General features: G+C 33.3%; 1 protein-coding gene across 1 annotated transcript in view; it reads left to right on the forward strand.

The window, feature by feature from the left end:
* fuss (fussel) overlaps positions 1-18,600 on the forward strand; it is an 80,363-nt gene that overhangs the window by 47,459 nt on the left and 14,304 nt on the right. Inside the window, exon 4 of the mRNA XM_035082763.1 lies at positions 16,509-16,540. Within this exon, the coding sequence (XP_034938654.1) occupies positions 16,509-16,540 (32 nt within the window). The remainder of the gene's footprint in view (positions 1-16,508; positions 16,541-18,600) is intronic.

Here is an 18,600-nt window from a genome sequence, read left to right on the forward strand (position 1 = left end):
CCTTGAAGGCTTTTTCCAAAGAAAGTCTCGCGACAAGGAAATTCCAAGTCGGCGGGGACTGTTTGAATTTTAATTTAAATAATAATAGTGTTAAGAGGGGAAAACTGGTTTCCTTTCGTTCGTAGGACTACTGGGGTCGATTCAAAATTCACCAGCGAGTAATTTTATGGGGAAAGATCGCGTAAAACGATAGGATAAGTCGCGGCGGAGCCCCCGTAACTGGCAGGCTTAAAGAGTTACATTGTCTTTAAACCATGCTATCTTACATATAAATATGTCTTGTATATCTGTTCTGACTTCGAGTCGGCCGAATGAGAAAACTAAAAACTAGTGGACTGTAATAATTAAGAGCAGAATAAAGAAAAAGGTTGGATGCTAGAAGGTTGCTTAAAAAATAGTTTATTAACACCAAAACTGTATGGTTTTTTCACTTTTATTAACAATTAACAATTACTAGTACAAGAGAGAGCACTAATCACTAAGTTTCATTGAGTTGTCCGTAATTCAACTATTTTTTTTTCACTTGAAGATTGTTTGCTGGTTAATTTTTCACCACAAAAAAGTTTCAAACACAGTGAATAGCAACATTTACAGTATACACCAGAGTTGTTCGTGGGTGCGATGTATATGTGAATGTCCGTGAGGCACTATGGCGTCGACGCCAGTTCAGCTTCGCGCCCAAAGACACTACAACTGAATATACTGGACCACTGGCACTGATGAGAGTAATTTTGATGGTTAAATAATGTTCACGAGAGTTGACTGTGTATGATTGAGATTCTTTGTTCTCAAAAAAAGGTGAACTGACTGCAAAACTGCGAATTGACTGAGTAATTTTCTACAGAGTTGACCGCGTGATTCGCCTGGAGCTAACTGACGCCACAAGTGCTCGACCGCGTGCTTGTTGGCGTAACTAGGGCCGTAGAGTTGCCTTCTGGGCCATGAGGGAATTACTTCCCGATGATTTGTCCATTGAGTTGACTGACGCGCCGGTGGACAAGTCCGGCATTAACCATTTTCAAATATTCTGAGACTTGCTGACTTGGGGCCCTCCAAGTCAGAACAATATCTTATATTAACAATTTAATGAATTAATTTGATTTCAATGATAGAGGAAATTAATTGAAAAATGAAAAGTTTTTTTTTTCCTTTTGTATATGCTTATAAATGCAAGGAAAAAGTTCTTTTCACAGGGAGACAAATCTTTGCAAGAGTGGAGAAGATCGAGGATTCACTTCAAATCCCACCGCAACCACCAGAAAACTATCTGTTATGTCCGACTATTTTTAATTAAAGTTTATTTATTTAATGGATAACATTATGCCGTAAGGTTATGATTTAATGAGGATACCATAGAAAGGAAAGGGGTGATTGCGGGTAGCGTGTGAAGGATTGGAGGCGTCGGACATGGACAGGTAGTTTTTCTAAGGGAAAGAAAAAAAACAAACTTCTTTTCCCCTTTTTTTTTTCTTAAGGAAATTATTTAAGGGAACGTTAGAAGAGCCTGCACTCTTCTTCCCTCTTGACAATGATAAGTCTCCGTTCAGAATAGGAGGTTGACAATGTAAGATGAACTTACCTTACTCCGTACTGCTTGCCAGGAGGACAGTTACGCACCAGGTACGGGAACGTTGAGTGGTGAGTTTCGATGGGAGATGTGTTACTCCAAGGGAGTAGGGATTCTCCTGGATCACAAATAACTCACACACAACACCTCTTAGTAAACCAATATTTATTTATTGTTCTGTTTTAGTCCCTCTTTTTTTTTTTCTTGCAACACTCATAAAACTAAGATTTCTATTTTCTTTTTGTTTTGCCAGTAAAGTTGTAACGTCGATAGACGGAAACTTTTTATTTAGTATGGTTAGCAATAATTACTATAGGAGAGGATATACGCGTTACTGTGTCTCGGGAGAGATTATTATAACGACTGAAGATAGAATAAATTTTATTTAGTTCAACGCGATGCTAGATACGCGGGCCGTCTTGACGGGTCTATGGTCTTCGACGAAAAGCCATAATAAGAGCTGTTTGGTCTACGAAGGGGCCGTGTGTAAACAGAGTCGCCAGAAGTAACCCTACACTGGTTTGAATGTCAGCGAATCATATCCTGAAAGATCATGGAAAACTATTGAAATTACTTCAGAAGCTTGATAATTTAAATTACATCTGTTATGAGCAGGGCTACGATAATTACCCGTAAAATGACAATAATCTCGAACTTTGATTTCATTATTCAAAAACAAATTATTGCAGATATGACATTTTTAAGCTTTACTATGTGTTTGTTGCTGCTGGGAAGTTAATGGTTTCATTGGCTTAACATGTTAAATAGTTTCTTTTACTTGATCAGAAAATTGTTGTAATTTTAAAACGAACTAATCAATGCAATCATTACTACGTTTTAGAAAAAACTGAGATTTAGACTCATCAAATGAACAATGTACATAGAATGCAACACTGCATGGAATATGTTTTTGCTTATTATTATCATCTGATTTTAGTATACATTCCAGATCAGCATAAACAACAAATGGAACTTGTTCCTTATTTTTACAATTTTTAAATTTAATTTTTTCATCACTTAGAGGAAAAGTAATAGCCGTTTTATTCATTTTTAAACAGTCATTACGATGTTTAATAAATGATTCTTCGATCTGAAAATGACATAAACATTAATCACATAAGAACTTCTTTGTTCTACCTTTAGAGATTTGAGAGCTCACTAATCTAGAGAAGTCTCTGATCAAACAAAAATAATAGGTAAGTTTGAAATTATCTTCAATATTACTCTCTACCATTAATAAATGTATGTGATTTTCATTAGAAAATTTACTCAAGTACAATGGAGCTATCTTTTTTTTTTCTATTTAATCCATAAACATTAATTGAAAGATGATTATTTAGTTCGAATGTCGGAATATCATGCAAAGTTGTTGGACAATTGATACCTTGATAGTTGAGAATGGTCCGACAATGTGAATAAGATAATGTTCTGTTAATATTATTTTCAGTTGGGTATAAAGCTGCTGCGATCGACCAAAGAAAGCAACATTGGTCGTCATTCTTGATGTTCAACACTGCTTATTTATTTTGAATGAACTGTGTTAAAGGAATCCAAGTTGAATCTCGTGCTGCTAATGGATTATATCTATAAATATTGACTTGGAGATGAATGATTTCCGCCATGGACCATTCTGAATCTCGTTCTTCAAAGTCGTCAACTTTTGTTAACAGAAGATCAATAATTTTCTCTTTGATAATTTCTTCTATTTTACTTGCTGGTATAAAGAGTTCATTCGGAGTAGTAAAATGTTTCATATCTTCAGTTCATTCACCATCTTTAACATTATGAAATTCGCAGGCTAGAGAGAAGTTGTCTTTCATGCTGTCTTTCATGCTGCAATTATTGTCAAGAATATTTTTCAATTTTTCACAACGAAGAACTCGTGCTTCATTCAAAAAATCAATTAAATGAATATGTTTTAAATTTATAATTGATCCGGTTGAAAAACGTAGTTCAAATACATTCTCTTCGTCTCTCCAACCTACTGAAGGACTTGGTCTTTGAACATCACGTTGGAGATTACCTCCTTGCACATGGTTTTGTTGAAAAATAAATTTTTCATATAATGACTTCAATATGAAAATAGTTGATTGTATTTTCATTTTTTTACCCGCTGAAACCTTGTCTTGTAATTGTCTTTTTAATATTGCGATATTTTTTTCGCTGATCTCCAACCATTTGTTCAAAGTTTCATTTCTACTTGATCCACTTGATGATGAAAGAAGCACATAAGCTTTTCTATCATTTTAATTAACTCTTTATAGTAATCATTCATTTTGTAAACGCACTGGTTAATGTTTATTCATTTATTACTCAATTGGAATTAAAATCTACGAGCTCGTTTTACTCTCTGACGTTTAAAATGTAACTGTAAAGAAAATAGTTATTACTCATTTATTAATGTGTGATAAAAACTACCCCTCTACGCTGCTGAATTCCATAACGGTTTATAAAAATGAATCTCGAATGACATCATTCCTTAGAAATTATTTTATAGCCTAATGAAAAAGATCGATGATATTGAAATAGTACAGATGGTGAATTTTTTCAATGTCAATAAAATTAAATGTTAAGTCTAATTTTTATAAAATTGGGAATTTTAAAGAGTTGTCACTTCAAGATAAGAAAACTGCAGCTTACTGTTTACATCATGTACATGGATTGCTTTTCCGTAATGAAAAAGATGATAAAGATCAATTGAACCTTGATAAATTTTCATTGAAAATTGCCTCTGAAGCTAAAGAGAGAGGAATGGTGATTGCATACAAAGGTGGAAACTTTGAAGAATCGAAATTTAAGAAATTACACATCATAAATTATATTAATCTGGAATTTGTGGGATGTCCAAAAATCGAAGAAATCAGACAATTTATACAACAAGAAAATGAAGTAATTTATCAAAGCATGGAGGCTTTATCATGTGGACGGCATTTTAAGCTTAAAGATTCAAAAAGAATTACTCATTGTTCAAGAAAAAAAGTTTTTTGTTTTGAATATTATCTAGATAAGATGTATTAAGTAAAAATATTACAAATTTTTTTTATATCGAGGTATTCTATAAATAAAGAATAATAAAGATTTCTTCAAGTTTATTCAATTTTTTTATCAAAACCAAAATTTTCAATAATAAGAAATTCTGAAAAAAGATGACATATTTACCATTTTATTCCATTTTTATTTTGAAAACTTATTATATATAAATTATAAAATAAAAAATATGTACTTAAAATTTGATTCAAACTTAAAATAAAACATATTTAACTTGAGTTTATAAAAAAATTACGAAAATAAATTTATTATGTAATTAAAATAATAAGAAAGAAAGTGGATTTATTCCTCTATGGGGTTATCGCTTTCCACTCTACTCTCTTCATCTTTTCTAATTCTTTTTCTTCTTCTTCTTCTTCTTTACCTTTCTCATTAACATATAGAATTATGTCATTATCACGTAATTCGGAAGGATACATTGGGACGAATAAATAAGTTAACTCGATATCGTCGTCAATCAATCGTGCGATTATACCATTCAAGGAAAGGAACTTGGTATTGTTTCAAATGTCTTTCCCATGGGTTTCGAATACAAAATTAATTTTTTCCTCTACTCGATAGACATGATGCCATTGAACAGGTAGCAGGAATATATAAAAAATACTCCAGGGTTGGATGTAGTTACTGAAACAAAGACAAATAAATTGTTTTAATGATATTAAATAAATTGCAACCTTCATTAATAAGTATTTATTAGTTTAACAATATTATATTAAACTCAATATTCACCTTTCTAAATCGTTTTCTCCGAAATCATCATTTAAAATTTACGAAGGACCTATCGCCTCTGAGTAGAGAATCCCATAGTTGATTTCAACGACTTTGGCAAATACCCATACTTTTTTATTGGGATAGATCATTAGCGTTCTCAAAATATTTTCATGGAAGAACAGAAAATTTTCCAAACTCCCTGTCAAATCATTCCACAGCTTCATCGCAGATTTTATTTGATTTGTCAGGTGGTTATCTTCTGTAAACTTCTGCCATTCTTTGGGAACTATAATTTTCGTCTCAGTTTCAAAAATTCCTCCTTGAGCCATCTTAAATAAATAATAACTGATTAAGATTTATTGTTAATTTACTTTTATTTTATTGTATTCAAATAAAATAGACTCAACAGAAAAGTAAATAACAGGTCAATAAAAATTATGGTAAATCAATAAAAGTAAAAAACATATTATTTTGAAGAATATTATCGAAAATTGATTTACTTTTAAAGCTTTTTCGATGTTTATTTGATGTATTATCACTTTGATTTCTCACAAAACTGTGATTTTTTTCACTAATTAACAATTTCTCTTATTTTGAAAGTATGATTGATTATTGATCTTACTGGTAACAAGCACTTGGTTCTACAGACATGATATACTAAAATATCAAATCACTTATTTACAATCTGAGGCTGGATGATGTGCATGTGTCCTTGTTTATGATGAGACTGCATTTTAAGCTAAGTTTATATTATTTCCTACGAACATATATGTATACATTTCTATATTGTTCATCAGATAAATTTGAAGACTGATTGAAACTGAAGAATTATTACGTAGTCTAAGTACAATTGGTTCGCAATAATGATAGCCACTCAATATAAAGGTGTTGAGAGACTTTCAAACAATTAAAAGAAAAATGCAAGAGATGATGTTTAATTTAAAGAGATAAATAAAATACAGATAGTTTACAGAGTCTGTTAAGACAAATCATAATAAATAAGTGAATAAATTCAAATTAATTAAAGAGATTGAATAATTACAAATATAGAATAAATAGTTATTAGACTTCTATTTTTAATAAGGATTGTGAGTCATTTAATTCTTTTAAAAATTATTGATATGTAATGTAAAAATAAAAAATTGACTACAAATATTATATGTATATATATATATATATATATATATATATATATATATATATATATATATATATATATGATATATATATGAAACAAAATGTGACTTTTCAAATGAATAAATTATTAAGCAATTTATTTTAAACGATTAATTAATAAATTAAAGTATATAAATTTAGATTAATTAAATCATATTACATACTTTGAATGAATTATTTACCGATTTCAATTTCTAAGTAATGATTTTAAATTTTTTGATCATTTAATAAATCATCTTATGATTGACATTAACATCTTTATTCAAATTGTGGATGTTTGAAATTAAATTGAAATCTACAATAAGTTGTTATGAAAATATTATCAGGTATAAATTGGATAACTTTAGAGAAGTAGAATATACATGTAATGTTGATTATAATCAATTTTAATCGAAAACACTTATTGAAGTTTATAATAATATACATCCATTGAATATTTTAAGTATAAATTGTGTAATATTTTTAAAAATATAATTTTATTAGTATAAAAATTAAATTGTAAATTATTTAATTTGCTTTTACATTTTTATTTCTTATTTTCTTATCTTAATTTCTTTTCCAACACGTATGAGAAACTTTTCAGGTAACATATGAATTTCGTTTAACGATAAGCAATCAAAATTTATGGTTGTATAGAGCTTTTTTAGCACGGGCTGTAATTTGTCAATTGAGTTAAATTAGAACCACATCTTTATCTTCCTTACATTTCTTAATGCACAATGTGAAGTTAAACTTGGTCCATGACGTGGAAAGCATGTTTCCATCTCGGGAAATCTGAAATAATCTTTAGTGATGGACATTGCAAATTGTCTAGATTGACAACAGTTTGTCGGTTTTTAACAAATTGATGTATCCACTTTTTCTTTTCTTCACCTTTCACATAAATAGAATTAGCTTTTCTTATCACTTCCATGATAACACTAGGCATGTCTTCATACATCATATCACCAGAATCCCATTGGAGTCCATGGTAATTACGAATTTACCACTGATTAATCAATTAAAATTTTTGTGGTAATAATTGCCGAACAAATGGTGGTTAAAAAAACAAACACATATGACGTTGTAATTCACCTTTAATAAAAATTACTGCAAATTCGTTCACAATAAATCGATTTGGAGGAGCGTTAAATCCTTAAATATCAACAAAGATATCCATGATGTGGATTCGATGCTGCCAGTGCAAGAGTTGCTAAGTAATTGATTGAACTTTTAATAATGTTCTCGAATTTGTAACATTTTTTTTTAATAGCGAGAAGATTTTCTTTAATATAATAAAGAACAGGATTTTTATTTAAAATTTCTGTAACTCATATCAATCATGACATCATTTCTTTGGAAATATGTCATTTTTTTTTGTTTGATGATAGGGATGTTTTATGGGATTTATTGTTGATAATTTTTAGGATCAAAATGACGTATTTTTTTAAGAAAAGAAACAATAGCAAAAATACACTGCTGAGGATATGCGTTTCAAAAATTAACCGATAGAGTGAGGATGATATATAAAAGGGAGAGGCTGCATAAAAAATTTAGTTCGGCAACAGAAATATTGTAATCAATTCACTTATATAAAAGCCAGTAAAAACTTATTCATGCATTTGCAAATTTTGCAACGAGTAAGACTGCATTGAAAAATATTTAAAACTCTATTCAGTACATTATTGAATAAAACAATAAATTATATCAACAGCATTGCAACTGTTACTGATAAGCCCAAGAAGAAAATAAGCGAGTCAGAAACTTCAAAAAAATATAAAGTGAAAAAATAAAAAGAGTGTAGGCAAAGCATGGTAATGGAGTGATTGCAACATTAGTTAATGAATTCATTGTTTTTCTGCCAAAAAGATTAACTGAGGCGTGAAAAAAACATTTCATACGATACTCTATGAGAGTGGAACAGTTTCAAATTCGTCGAATCACATGAAGACAACGTCGCAGAAAATTCTATGGACGAATGAAATCGATTAAACAAAGAGTAGAAACATTTTATTATATGTCTCTACGAATTGATGTAATCATATTGATAGCTCAAAAATGAATTCTGATAAAAGTTTAATGAACCTTGATTCTTTACTTATAGCCCTCTTACGACGAATATTTTTTATTCATTATCAAATTGTTGAATTGTTTATTTATGATGAAATTAGTTATAGAAATAGAACTTGATTAATAATAAGGATAATCATATTAGTTTTCATTGTATAATTAGTGGTAATTTTGGCTGCAGATCGGTATAGATTCATCTAACAAAAGAAAATCGATAAAAAATCAACAAAATTATCGACTGTCGGTAGGCACAGCGCCATCTAATAGAAAAATATTGAACGGTCGATAAAAAAGCAATACCAGCGGTCGGTAATACAGTCGGTAAGTTACTGACTGTATTACCTAACGAAAAATCGGCAAAGATTGCCGATGGAAGATAGGCAGGGCGCCATCTAGTGGAAAAATCAGAAATAGCACCGACGGTCGGTAAGTCGCCGACTCTGGTAGTAACTTATCGATCACGGTCGTTCGGTCGGTATGGTAGGATAGGCCAGAACCACCTTATATTAACTACTATTTACGTAATATGTATACGCACAATAAGAAGATAAAATGTTTATTAGATGTTATCGATGTTTTAAGCAAATTTGCATGGGTTGAGCTATTACAAGACAAAACAAGTTTAACTGTTACCCATGTTGTGACACGAATTTTCAAACGTACTAATAACAGATTACCACGTATATTGCAGACAGACCAAGGCAAAAATATTTCTAGGCTCTGAATTTCGAAAAACTCTAAACAAGAAAGGGATTATATCTAAAACTGTGAGAAACCCCGATGTCAAGACTGCAGTTGTTGAACAGTTTGACCCAACGTCGAAAAAGCGCTTGTAGCATGACTTTTATTTTATCGACTGTTAAGATTTTTTATAAGCAATAAATTTTGAAAATATTAAAAATGTTTGAGCTAACTAATAAATAACAGCTACGCCGAGTTTTTGGTTGTTATGTTCATTGTGTCATTAAACGTACGAAATTTGAAAAAAAAAGCCGAAGAAAGTAATTTATTTTAAATATTGTTGATTCTGAAATTTAAATTACAATAAGAAATTTGTACAATCAAAATAGATACAAAGAAGTTAGGTAAACTTATACCATTTGAACACGGTACATTGACTGTGACGTTACATTTCGAGAGATTATGACAAATATGTAGCAAGAAATTGAATATGACATGCCCCAAGTTGGCTTCAGGCGAGGTAATTACAGCGAAACCAGTCAAATCTACATTAGTAGTAGTAGTATTTGATACGTACATGTAAGGCGCGGAAATCATTCCTTCACATAGTTCTTCAACTTTAGAAAGAGACTTCACTTAACTTTAGAATTTAGTCAAAATTGTTTACATACGACCATCGTTAGTAAATCTATCGATATTTCTTTTTTTTGATTCGTGTTTGACCATGGAAAATATAAAATTCTATGAATTTTTGCGATTGCTATTTGTTGAAAATAAATCAATTCTTAAGTTTGAATTATAAGCTGATAGGAACTTCGGCGGCCATCTTGGCACTACGTTGATAACCAATCGACCAAATAATCAATTTTTCTATTTCTAGTCACTCATTTAACTAATTTTCAGTCTCTATCTTGGCCAATGAAGTTCCTGTCGTCATTCTTTCACTGTTCTCGTTCACGTGTACACGCCATTATAATTCTTTTCTCTAAAATCTTTTCTATTCGCCATTCACATTCATTCTTAGCAAATCTTACAATTTTGAGTCAATAATAAGTGCTAGTGTCATCCTAAAACGACAGAAACATTCAGTTTTACATTCTACAACTGAATCAATTAATATTTCAAGACAATTCAATGCAAATTGAACTAATTGAATTAAATCCATTTTACATTGCATTCATAGGCTAACGCCACGTGCACAATCATATTTTTTTGACTTAAGAAGTGTGTTGAGCTCGTGTGGCAGGTCAATAATATCGAACACACCAAGTTGAGTATTTTTTAGACATTCAATTAAAATTCAGTAATTACAATTGACATTTAGTAATTTCTGAAGACATTTATTTTTTTTATTCAGTGACAAAAAAGTTGTACCGCGTATATTGTTCATTGCTAGTGCTGAAAAAAAGATTATATATTTTTTCATAAAACTTGACTCCCTTATTGCTCTGATTCAGCACAATCATCCCTATCCTTAAACGGTTAGGTTATTCGAAGTTGAGATTTTCTCAACACTTTTTATCGATTGATAGCTATACGCAATGAATTGGTGAGTTTTTAAATCAAATGTCTCAGATGTATCCAATAGAAATCGATGATTATTTGAATAAATAAATAGATACCAAAGATCTATTTTATGTAAAACCTGAAAATGAATTTTATTTAAGTAATGGAAACTGTTATGTTTCATGTTAATATATTATGTATTAGATTGTTTCAATAAATTTTTCTACTTGTCATAATACTTTAATGTTTTCATAACATTAAGTTGTATGTTTATACGATTTATAAACTCTGTATTTTGATATAAACGTCAATAAAGTGTGTGTACTAAGAATGAATTAAACGAAATTAATTTTAAAATAGAATCAACTAAGGCTTTCTTTTACTCAACCGTATTTTGCTAAGGTAAAATAATTTTTCTGGTGTACAGATGAAAATAAATGACTATTGAAATGTGTCATGCAATACTGATAGTATTGTATGTGATCATTTTAATACCATTGCATCTCCCGAGAAAAGAATATTTTTTGAATAAAATCAAATAAAAAGTTACAATAATCATTTAAGATTTAATATCAATAATTTTTACTTTACTATTATTTGATTATTTTTCATTCAAATAAAGTATAATTTCAGTAGAGAACGACTATAATAGAATAAAGCGGAATTAAAGTGTACTAGAATTCATTATGAATTGCTTTAAATTTTATATTGGTTCGTGTCAGAAATGGTTTTGATTCAGGGAAAAATATGTTACTTATATTGAACTAAATTTAATGTTTGTATAATTACGTAGTCATTCATATAGTCTTTACATTAGTTGGCTAGACTTCATAATAATTAGAGCAACTGCAATAGTTTTGTTCTTTAAAAGGAAGAATTTAATTCAAGTGTACATGATGTGATGTGGTCTAAAAAATGTTCTCCAACCAATGTAATATAGATTTGCATGAAATCTAGTTTCCCTGTCCTGAGAAGGACATTTTGTTTGAGTCCCTCGCCTTATAGGGCATAACTCTGGGGACGACTCTACTTCTAGCGACTTGGGACGTGATATTCTTGCGCCTTTAGAAAGGCACGAGGATAGACCCATTTAGCCCAAGGCCTTACAACATACCACTACGAGTCCAACCTCAATTGACCGAAAGCACCCGGCTCTCTGCATATCGTTTTTGGACTTTGCAGTTCCGAGTGCGGGCTTGGATTGCAGTCTCCCGTAGTACCAGTTTTATCCACTTTGGTCAGCGGCCCCAGTTGTTTATGGTGTGAAAGGAGCACCGTTATATTGTCAACAGCTGAAAGAAAGAGAATGGTTAGTGTTAGATATTTCCTGAAATATATAAAAGTTTATTATAATTGTAAAAGTTTATTATTGCTTTGTTAAGGATCGTTAAGTGAGAAATCCCTATCCGTTTGATCCACAGGTTTCAGGTGTTCTGCAAAAATTGCAGGCCTGCAACCTGTGCCTAGGTGCTCCGACAACACCTAGGTGTGGATCAATGAAGTTCACAAGCTATGTTTTCTTACGGCGCTGGTAATGATCTGCTACTTTTGTGGGGCGGAGGATTCTGTGTGTTGGGCATTGCTGCTCCTGTTCACGCTATCCTCCTTTTCTCTCTTACCACCTCGCGGATTCTTCTAACTCCCTCGAACAATTTCCCTTCCCCGCACGTCGTGACAAATCGTTCGAGGGCCCTACATGTGTCGTTCGTTTGGACAAACTTTGGCGCTATTTCAGACCATGTTGATCTGAGGTCAACGTTCGTTTCCGAACGTATGACCGCTATGAGACTCGTGCGTCTGTCTCTGTATGTGGGACAGTGCAGCAAGAAGTGCTCCACTGTGTTCCCATCTCCCCTATTGCAATTAGGGCAGGTTGGATCTGTTTCGGTCGCATATTGTGCACGATGTGCACGGAATATACCATGTCCTGTGAATATTAGTGTCATCATGTTGTTCAGGCGTATCCACTTATTATCGAGCCTGTCTGCTATGTCCGAGAAGAAGTAATATGTTTTGCGGCCCGTTTCAGACGCATCTCATTCTGCCTGCCATATTTTTATCGCTTGCAATCTGAGGTTTATTATCGGCGTCGACGACTCCCCTGACGTGTTATCGTTTAGGAAGATTCTAGTGCCGTTGTACTTTACTACTTCGTCGGTACGAAGTGTATATCGCGCATTAAGATCATTGATCGCTATGCGTATAGGCGGGACGCCTACCGCCACGCAGAGGCCGTCCCTTCGGGGTGGATGCGCGAGCATGCGCAACGACTCCCAAGACGCTCCTCTGTGCGGCCGCAAGCGTCAGCCAATCTTTAGCATTGCACATATTGCTCCATGCCGGGGACGCGTAAGCAATCACCGGCAGGAAGCACCCCCTATATATGGTTAGACAGGTATGATAAGTAAGTCCCCAACGCATTCGCGAAAGGCGTCTTATTTTGTGGAATAACTTTTCCGCTTGCGCCCGTCGTTTATGAATATGCATGGAGATGTTGAGGTCTCTACCGAACCACACCCCCAGGTACCTAACCACTTCTGGGTACATTATTCTGTTACCCTCTATAGTAATCTTAGGCGGTTTACATTCATGCCTGTCTTTTGAGATGTGGTTTATATTCTCTGTCGTTGGGATTGTTTTTGTTCCTGTAATTCCTTTTACCTCTAAGTTTTATTTCTCTCTTCATAAAGATTGCCTCCGTCTTCGTTTTTGATAGCTCGAGCTTGGCATTCTTGCACCAAGTGAGTATTGTGTCAACGACTGCCTGTCCTTTGGCTTCAAGGGCCTTCCATGAAAAGCCATCTATGATAAAAATTAGATCATCCACGTACGCTGCATATTGTTTTCCATGTTCAGACTGATCAAGTGTTTTCGAGAGATTATCGAACATGATGTTCCAACACAGTGGGCCAAGCACAGATGCCTGAGGGCATCCACGCGTGGCCACTTTTGTGACTAAGTCGGTTCCCCATCATAGGCTATCTGTACGATCTGTGAAGTAATTTCGCATTACCTTGTAGATATATTTGGGGCAGGTTCGTGACTTTAGTCCCTCGAGGACTAAGAGCCACCATATATTGTCAAACGCGCCCGAGATATCGAAGAGCAATGCAACCACGTTACATTCCGTGGACTCTTGCACCGCTCTTCACACCGCCAGTATCGCATTCACCGTTGATCGCCCTTCCATAAATCCATATTGGTGGTCTCAAATGTTTCCTTGTTTAAGGACGCTAGTTGAAAGACGAAGTTTGATAAGTATTTCGAAGATTTTGCCTAGCACTGATAAAAAGCATATAGGGCGGTATGATTTAGGGTCCGCTACATCTTTGTCGGAACTCTTTAGGAGCATACGAATTGTTCCCTCCTTCCAAGCCCGAGGAAAGACACCTTGAATCAAGCATTCGTTGCATAGTACCAGAAATCTTCCTGGGAGGTACGCGATTGCGCGTTTAACGACCTCCACTTCCAGCAGATCTAGTCCTGGGGCTTTTCCATTCTTATGCGTTCGGACGACTTGTTTGAGTTCTTCTTTGTTGAACAGTTCTGCATCGTCTGCGTTGGGTAGGTTGAGAGCGTTTATCTTTATCCTGCTCTGTTCATCTGTGTCCTCTTTCGGGTGGTCATCAACCACATGTACTGCCAGCAATCGCTCGGCTGTTTCTCAAAGTCCAGGGTTTCACCACCCTCTTTAGTGCGGAGCGCGTTCATAACTTTTTCGGCTCAAATCTTGTCGGCCTCAAGCTTGTATACCACGCCCCATTTCTCCTCGTTTCCGTGGGTTGTGACGAAATCCTTCCAGCTCGTGATGGTTATTCCACCAAGGATTAGATTTGCATGAAACCTTCATACAATTAGTCCTTCTTCATAACGTAGTTGAGTAGATTCACGACCTTTAATCTCGTACATATTGTAAAATATTTGTATGTCGCCATCTAATGACTAATAGACTAACGACGATTTCGTAAGTTGTTGACGTTGCTCGACGATTAGAATGTTTATAGCAACGAGGGGAGAGTTTGTTTATCTCCAGTTTTTGACTGACACTTCAGTTGACCGGATGTCTTCTCTTTTATTTATCAATAGTTAATTAATTTAACTTTTTCTTTTTATCAGTGTTGTCTCTTGAAGACAGAGAATGAGTGCAGACATTTTTGGACGTCAACTGGACAAAGTTTCTCGAAAAAGTGCTGTCCGTGGTTAACCCGGTAATAAATTCAAATTTAAAATTGATAAGCGGTATAAATAGATAATAAATGATTGTGCAATAAGAAGTAATTATTTGAAACTATTCGCACAAAGCAAAAGTTCATACAGATAATAAAAAAGTTCAACGTTGGTAATGAAGTTTAAATTGGTAAATATAAATATACATTTGAAAACGAATACACTCTCAACTGGACTGCTGAAGTTTTCTCTGTCAGTTCCAATAACAATTCCAGATGAAAGTCATATTTCAGTATCCTTTAATCATCAATCACGAGCTAATATTCAGTATTTAAACAGTTTGCTTGATTCAGCAGAGAGTATTCAATCAAATCAACATAACATTTTAAATATTTTGTTATTATGAGGAGATTCTAATGCAAGTGAAGCCGTTGGAATTCTTCAGGTGAAGAAAAATGACAACAGCAATAGGGATCATTCAACACTCCAATAAGGCAGTTCTGACAGTGATAAAAATGACATTTCTACTTTAATACGTAACTGGGCAATAAAACATATCAGTAACATTCCTCTAAATGCTATAACCGAGCTTCTTTTAATATTTACAAGTAAAGGATATGAACACTTTCCAACAACAGCTCAAAAACTATTGTAATATTAACATTTAATGAGTCTTACTCTAATATTAACAAAACGAGACTCTTTAAGGTATTAAGTCTGGACTACTTAAACAGATATCACAAGAAATATATAAAAAAACTTATATTGATGGAATGAATGTATCTAAAACAGCTAGTAGCCAACTTTGGCCGGTAGTAATGAAAGTATATCATAGAAAGTACATATCTCAACCATTTTAGTAGCAGTTCTTTATGGTAACGCTAAACCACAACATGTATAATGTTTATTGAAAAATACTGTTGAAGAAATTAAAGATTTAGTACGTACTCGTAAGGGTCCTACAGCATTATTCAATTGTGAGCGATGTGAAATTGAAGGTCAAACAGTTAATGGACGACGAGTATTTTCAGAGTTATACTGAAGAACACGAACCAAACGATCATTTATGAATAAGGATCAATAACAACATTACCATCCAAACAAGACAACACCATTGATTAATATTCCAAATTTCGATCCCGTAAAAGATGTTGTACTAGATTCCATACACTTGTTGTACTTGGGAGTCATGAAAAATTTTCTTGAAAGATGATTTTAAAAGGAAGTATTCTCGGAGTTCATCAATCCAATCGAAAAACTTTTAGAGATTTAATGTAATCTATCAAACAATTTATTGTAGAATTTCAACGACGAAAATTTGACGCTATAGATGTATTTCATTGGGAAGCTACTCAATTTCGTTGTATATTAACATACATAGGTCCTATTATCCTCACGTTTGTTCTACCTACGGATTTAAATAAGCATTTTTTGTTGCTTCATGTAGCCTCTGGTATTCTTTGTCATTCTGAATTAGCGAATAGTGAAGTCAATGATGCTGAAAAATGGCTAAAAAGATTTTTCAAAAAAACACCAAAGTTGTATGGAAGTGATTTGCAAACGTTAAATTTTCATAACCTTAATCATTTAGCAGGTGATGTAGGACATCTTAAAGCTCCATTGAATGATAATTCAGCTTTCTGGGGTGGAAATTACATCGGTAAATTAAAGAATCTAGTTCATTCAACTAGTTGTCCCCTGAATTATCTTGTTAAATTACGAAGTCGTAGGATTTTCTGAATCGATATGATATTATTAAATGTTGATAATGGTCATCATTCGTCATTTCAAGGCCAGTGAATCAACGATTGTTACATGAAAGGTTATAGACATCTAGACCATTAAGATGTCTTAACTTTACCGTGTTTTTCCAGTGACGTTGGAATTATCAAAATCACAAAGTTTTCGAAAACTGTAGAATTATTGAAAGTTAAATAGATAAGAACTAAGTACATGAGTTAACTACTCTCAGTCCACCTCGCGAGATGTAGAGAGAGAATGTTATCTGCTAGTTGTCATCAAGCAGCTGCTACTGAATGTCTTTATGTATGGTCACATAAGTGGATTCCAAAAACATTTAGAAATTACAGGATTTGCGTTATCACGAAAAAATTTAATGATTTTTTAATCATCATCGTTTCAGAGGGTGGTAAAATTCACTAGTCTGTGGCAGCACTGCCGCAGCAACATCGCTTTAGCAGACGAACACAGCACCTGTGAGCAAGCAGATATTATCGATAGTAAATTACCAGCTCTCTGATTTGACACTACAGCTGTAGCTTGATTTACATTCTTTTATAATTAATAAAGTCTATTTGTTCTGACTTAGTCGAAGGTATTTTACCGACGGCCTAAAATTTTTTTCCCCATCGAATAATTAGGTAAATCAAGGTCTCTCCCGCCAACTGATTTTTACTAATTAGGCAGCTCTAATTAATTCCTAGGCATATATATCCCTTTTCAAAGGGCCTAGAAGCTTCGAGATCGACAACTGCAGAAAATTAATTAATCTAGAAACAGTTTATTAAAGATTGACAGCAATTAATTAAATTGAAAGAATACGTGCGGTCAACTCAAGTCTCAGTCAAAAACTGGAGATAAACAAACTTTCCCCTCATTGCTATAAACAATCTAATCGTCAAGCAATCGTCGTTAACTAACAAACTGTCATTAGTCTAATAGTCATTAGATGGCGACAAACAAATATTTTACAATACGTTGGTCTCTAGTAGTACCTTCTAACAAAAGGCGTAAACGATGTCGGCTTCAACGCCTCACGGCCATATGTACAGATACACACACAAACAACTGGCTTGTGTCTGTGTGGCTGACGCCAAAACAATGAAACTCAGACTACTCAACAAAATCAGACTACTTCTGGTGCAGAGACCATTACAGAAAAACTTACAACTTTCCTGTGATCCTCTACTCATCAATCACCTCATCAGTGAACTCAATATTGTACAGACAATTCAAAGACTCCTTTATTGATATTTTTCTGTTATTGTAATTTTAGTGTTCAATAAATCGTTAACTGTTACTGTTAAATTGTGTCAGCCAACTCATTTACACCATTCGAAAGTCCCGACTTTTCGAGGAATTGACAAAAATGTGTTCAATTTGTCCACGCAACTTCGTCAAAAAATTGTCTAATTTGGTTTATAATTTGTCATTGAATAGTAGGGTGACAGTCGTTGTCCTGAAAACATTGGTGAACATAATGAAATCCACAAAAAATTTATCAAAAACGCCAAAAAATCGGTCAAATTGGAATAGTTGTGTAGTAAATTGTTATAATACGGAAAGAAAAAATCCCGATCTTTATTTTTACACATTTCCTAACCGTTTATGGGAAAGGAAACGAAAAATACAGTGAATAAAAGCGGTGCGTCGAGAGATGTGAGTCTGCTTAATCTCATCGAAAACGGCCCCCTCCTTCTGGGCTGTACAAAAATGTGCGCCAAGCATAAATAATGACAATGATAAAATTACGAAAAGTCCTACAATCATTATACGTAAATTATTTAAATCTAAGAATCAACAATATTCCAGATGAATTATTTTTTCGTTAAATTAAGTATGATTAATGACACAATAAACATAGAAATTGGTAAATGAATCAACAAAAATTAAAAATTTTTGAATTGCGATTTTGTTTAATGTCGTTAATGTTATTTTGAAAATTGCAAAGACAC

The sequence above is a fragment of the Chelonus insularis genome, unplaced genomic scaffold (assembly GCF_013357705.1).
Source record: "Chelonus insularis isolate UGA/USDA-ARS -01 unplaced genomic scaffold, ASM1335770v1 contig_10_pilon, whole genome shotgun sequence".
Lineage (NCBI taxonomy): Eukaryota > Metazoa > Arthropoda > Insecta > Hymenoptera > Braconidae > Chelonus > Chelonus insularis.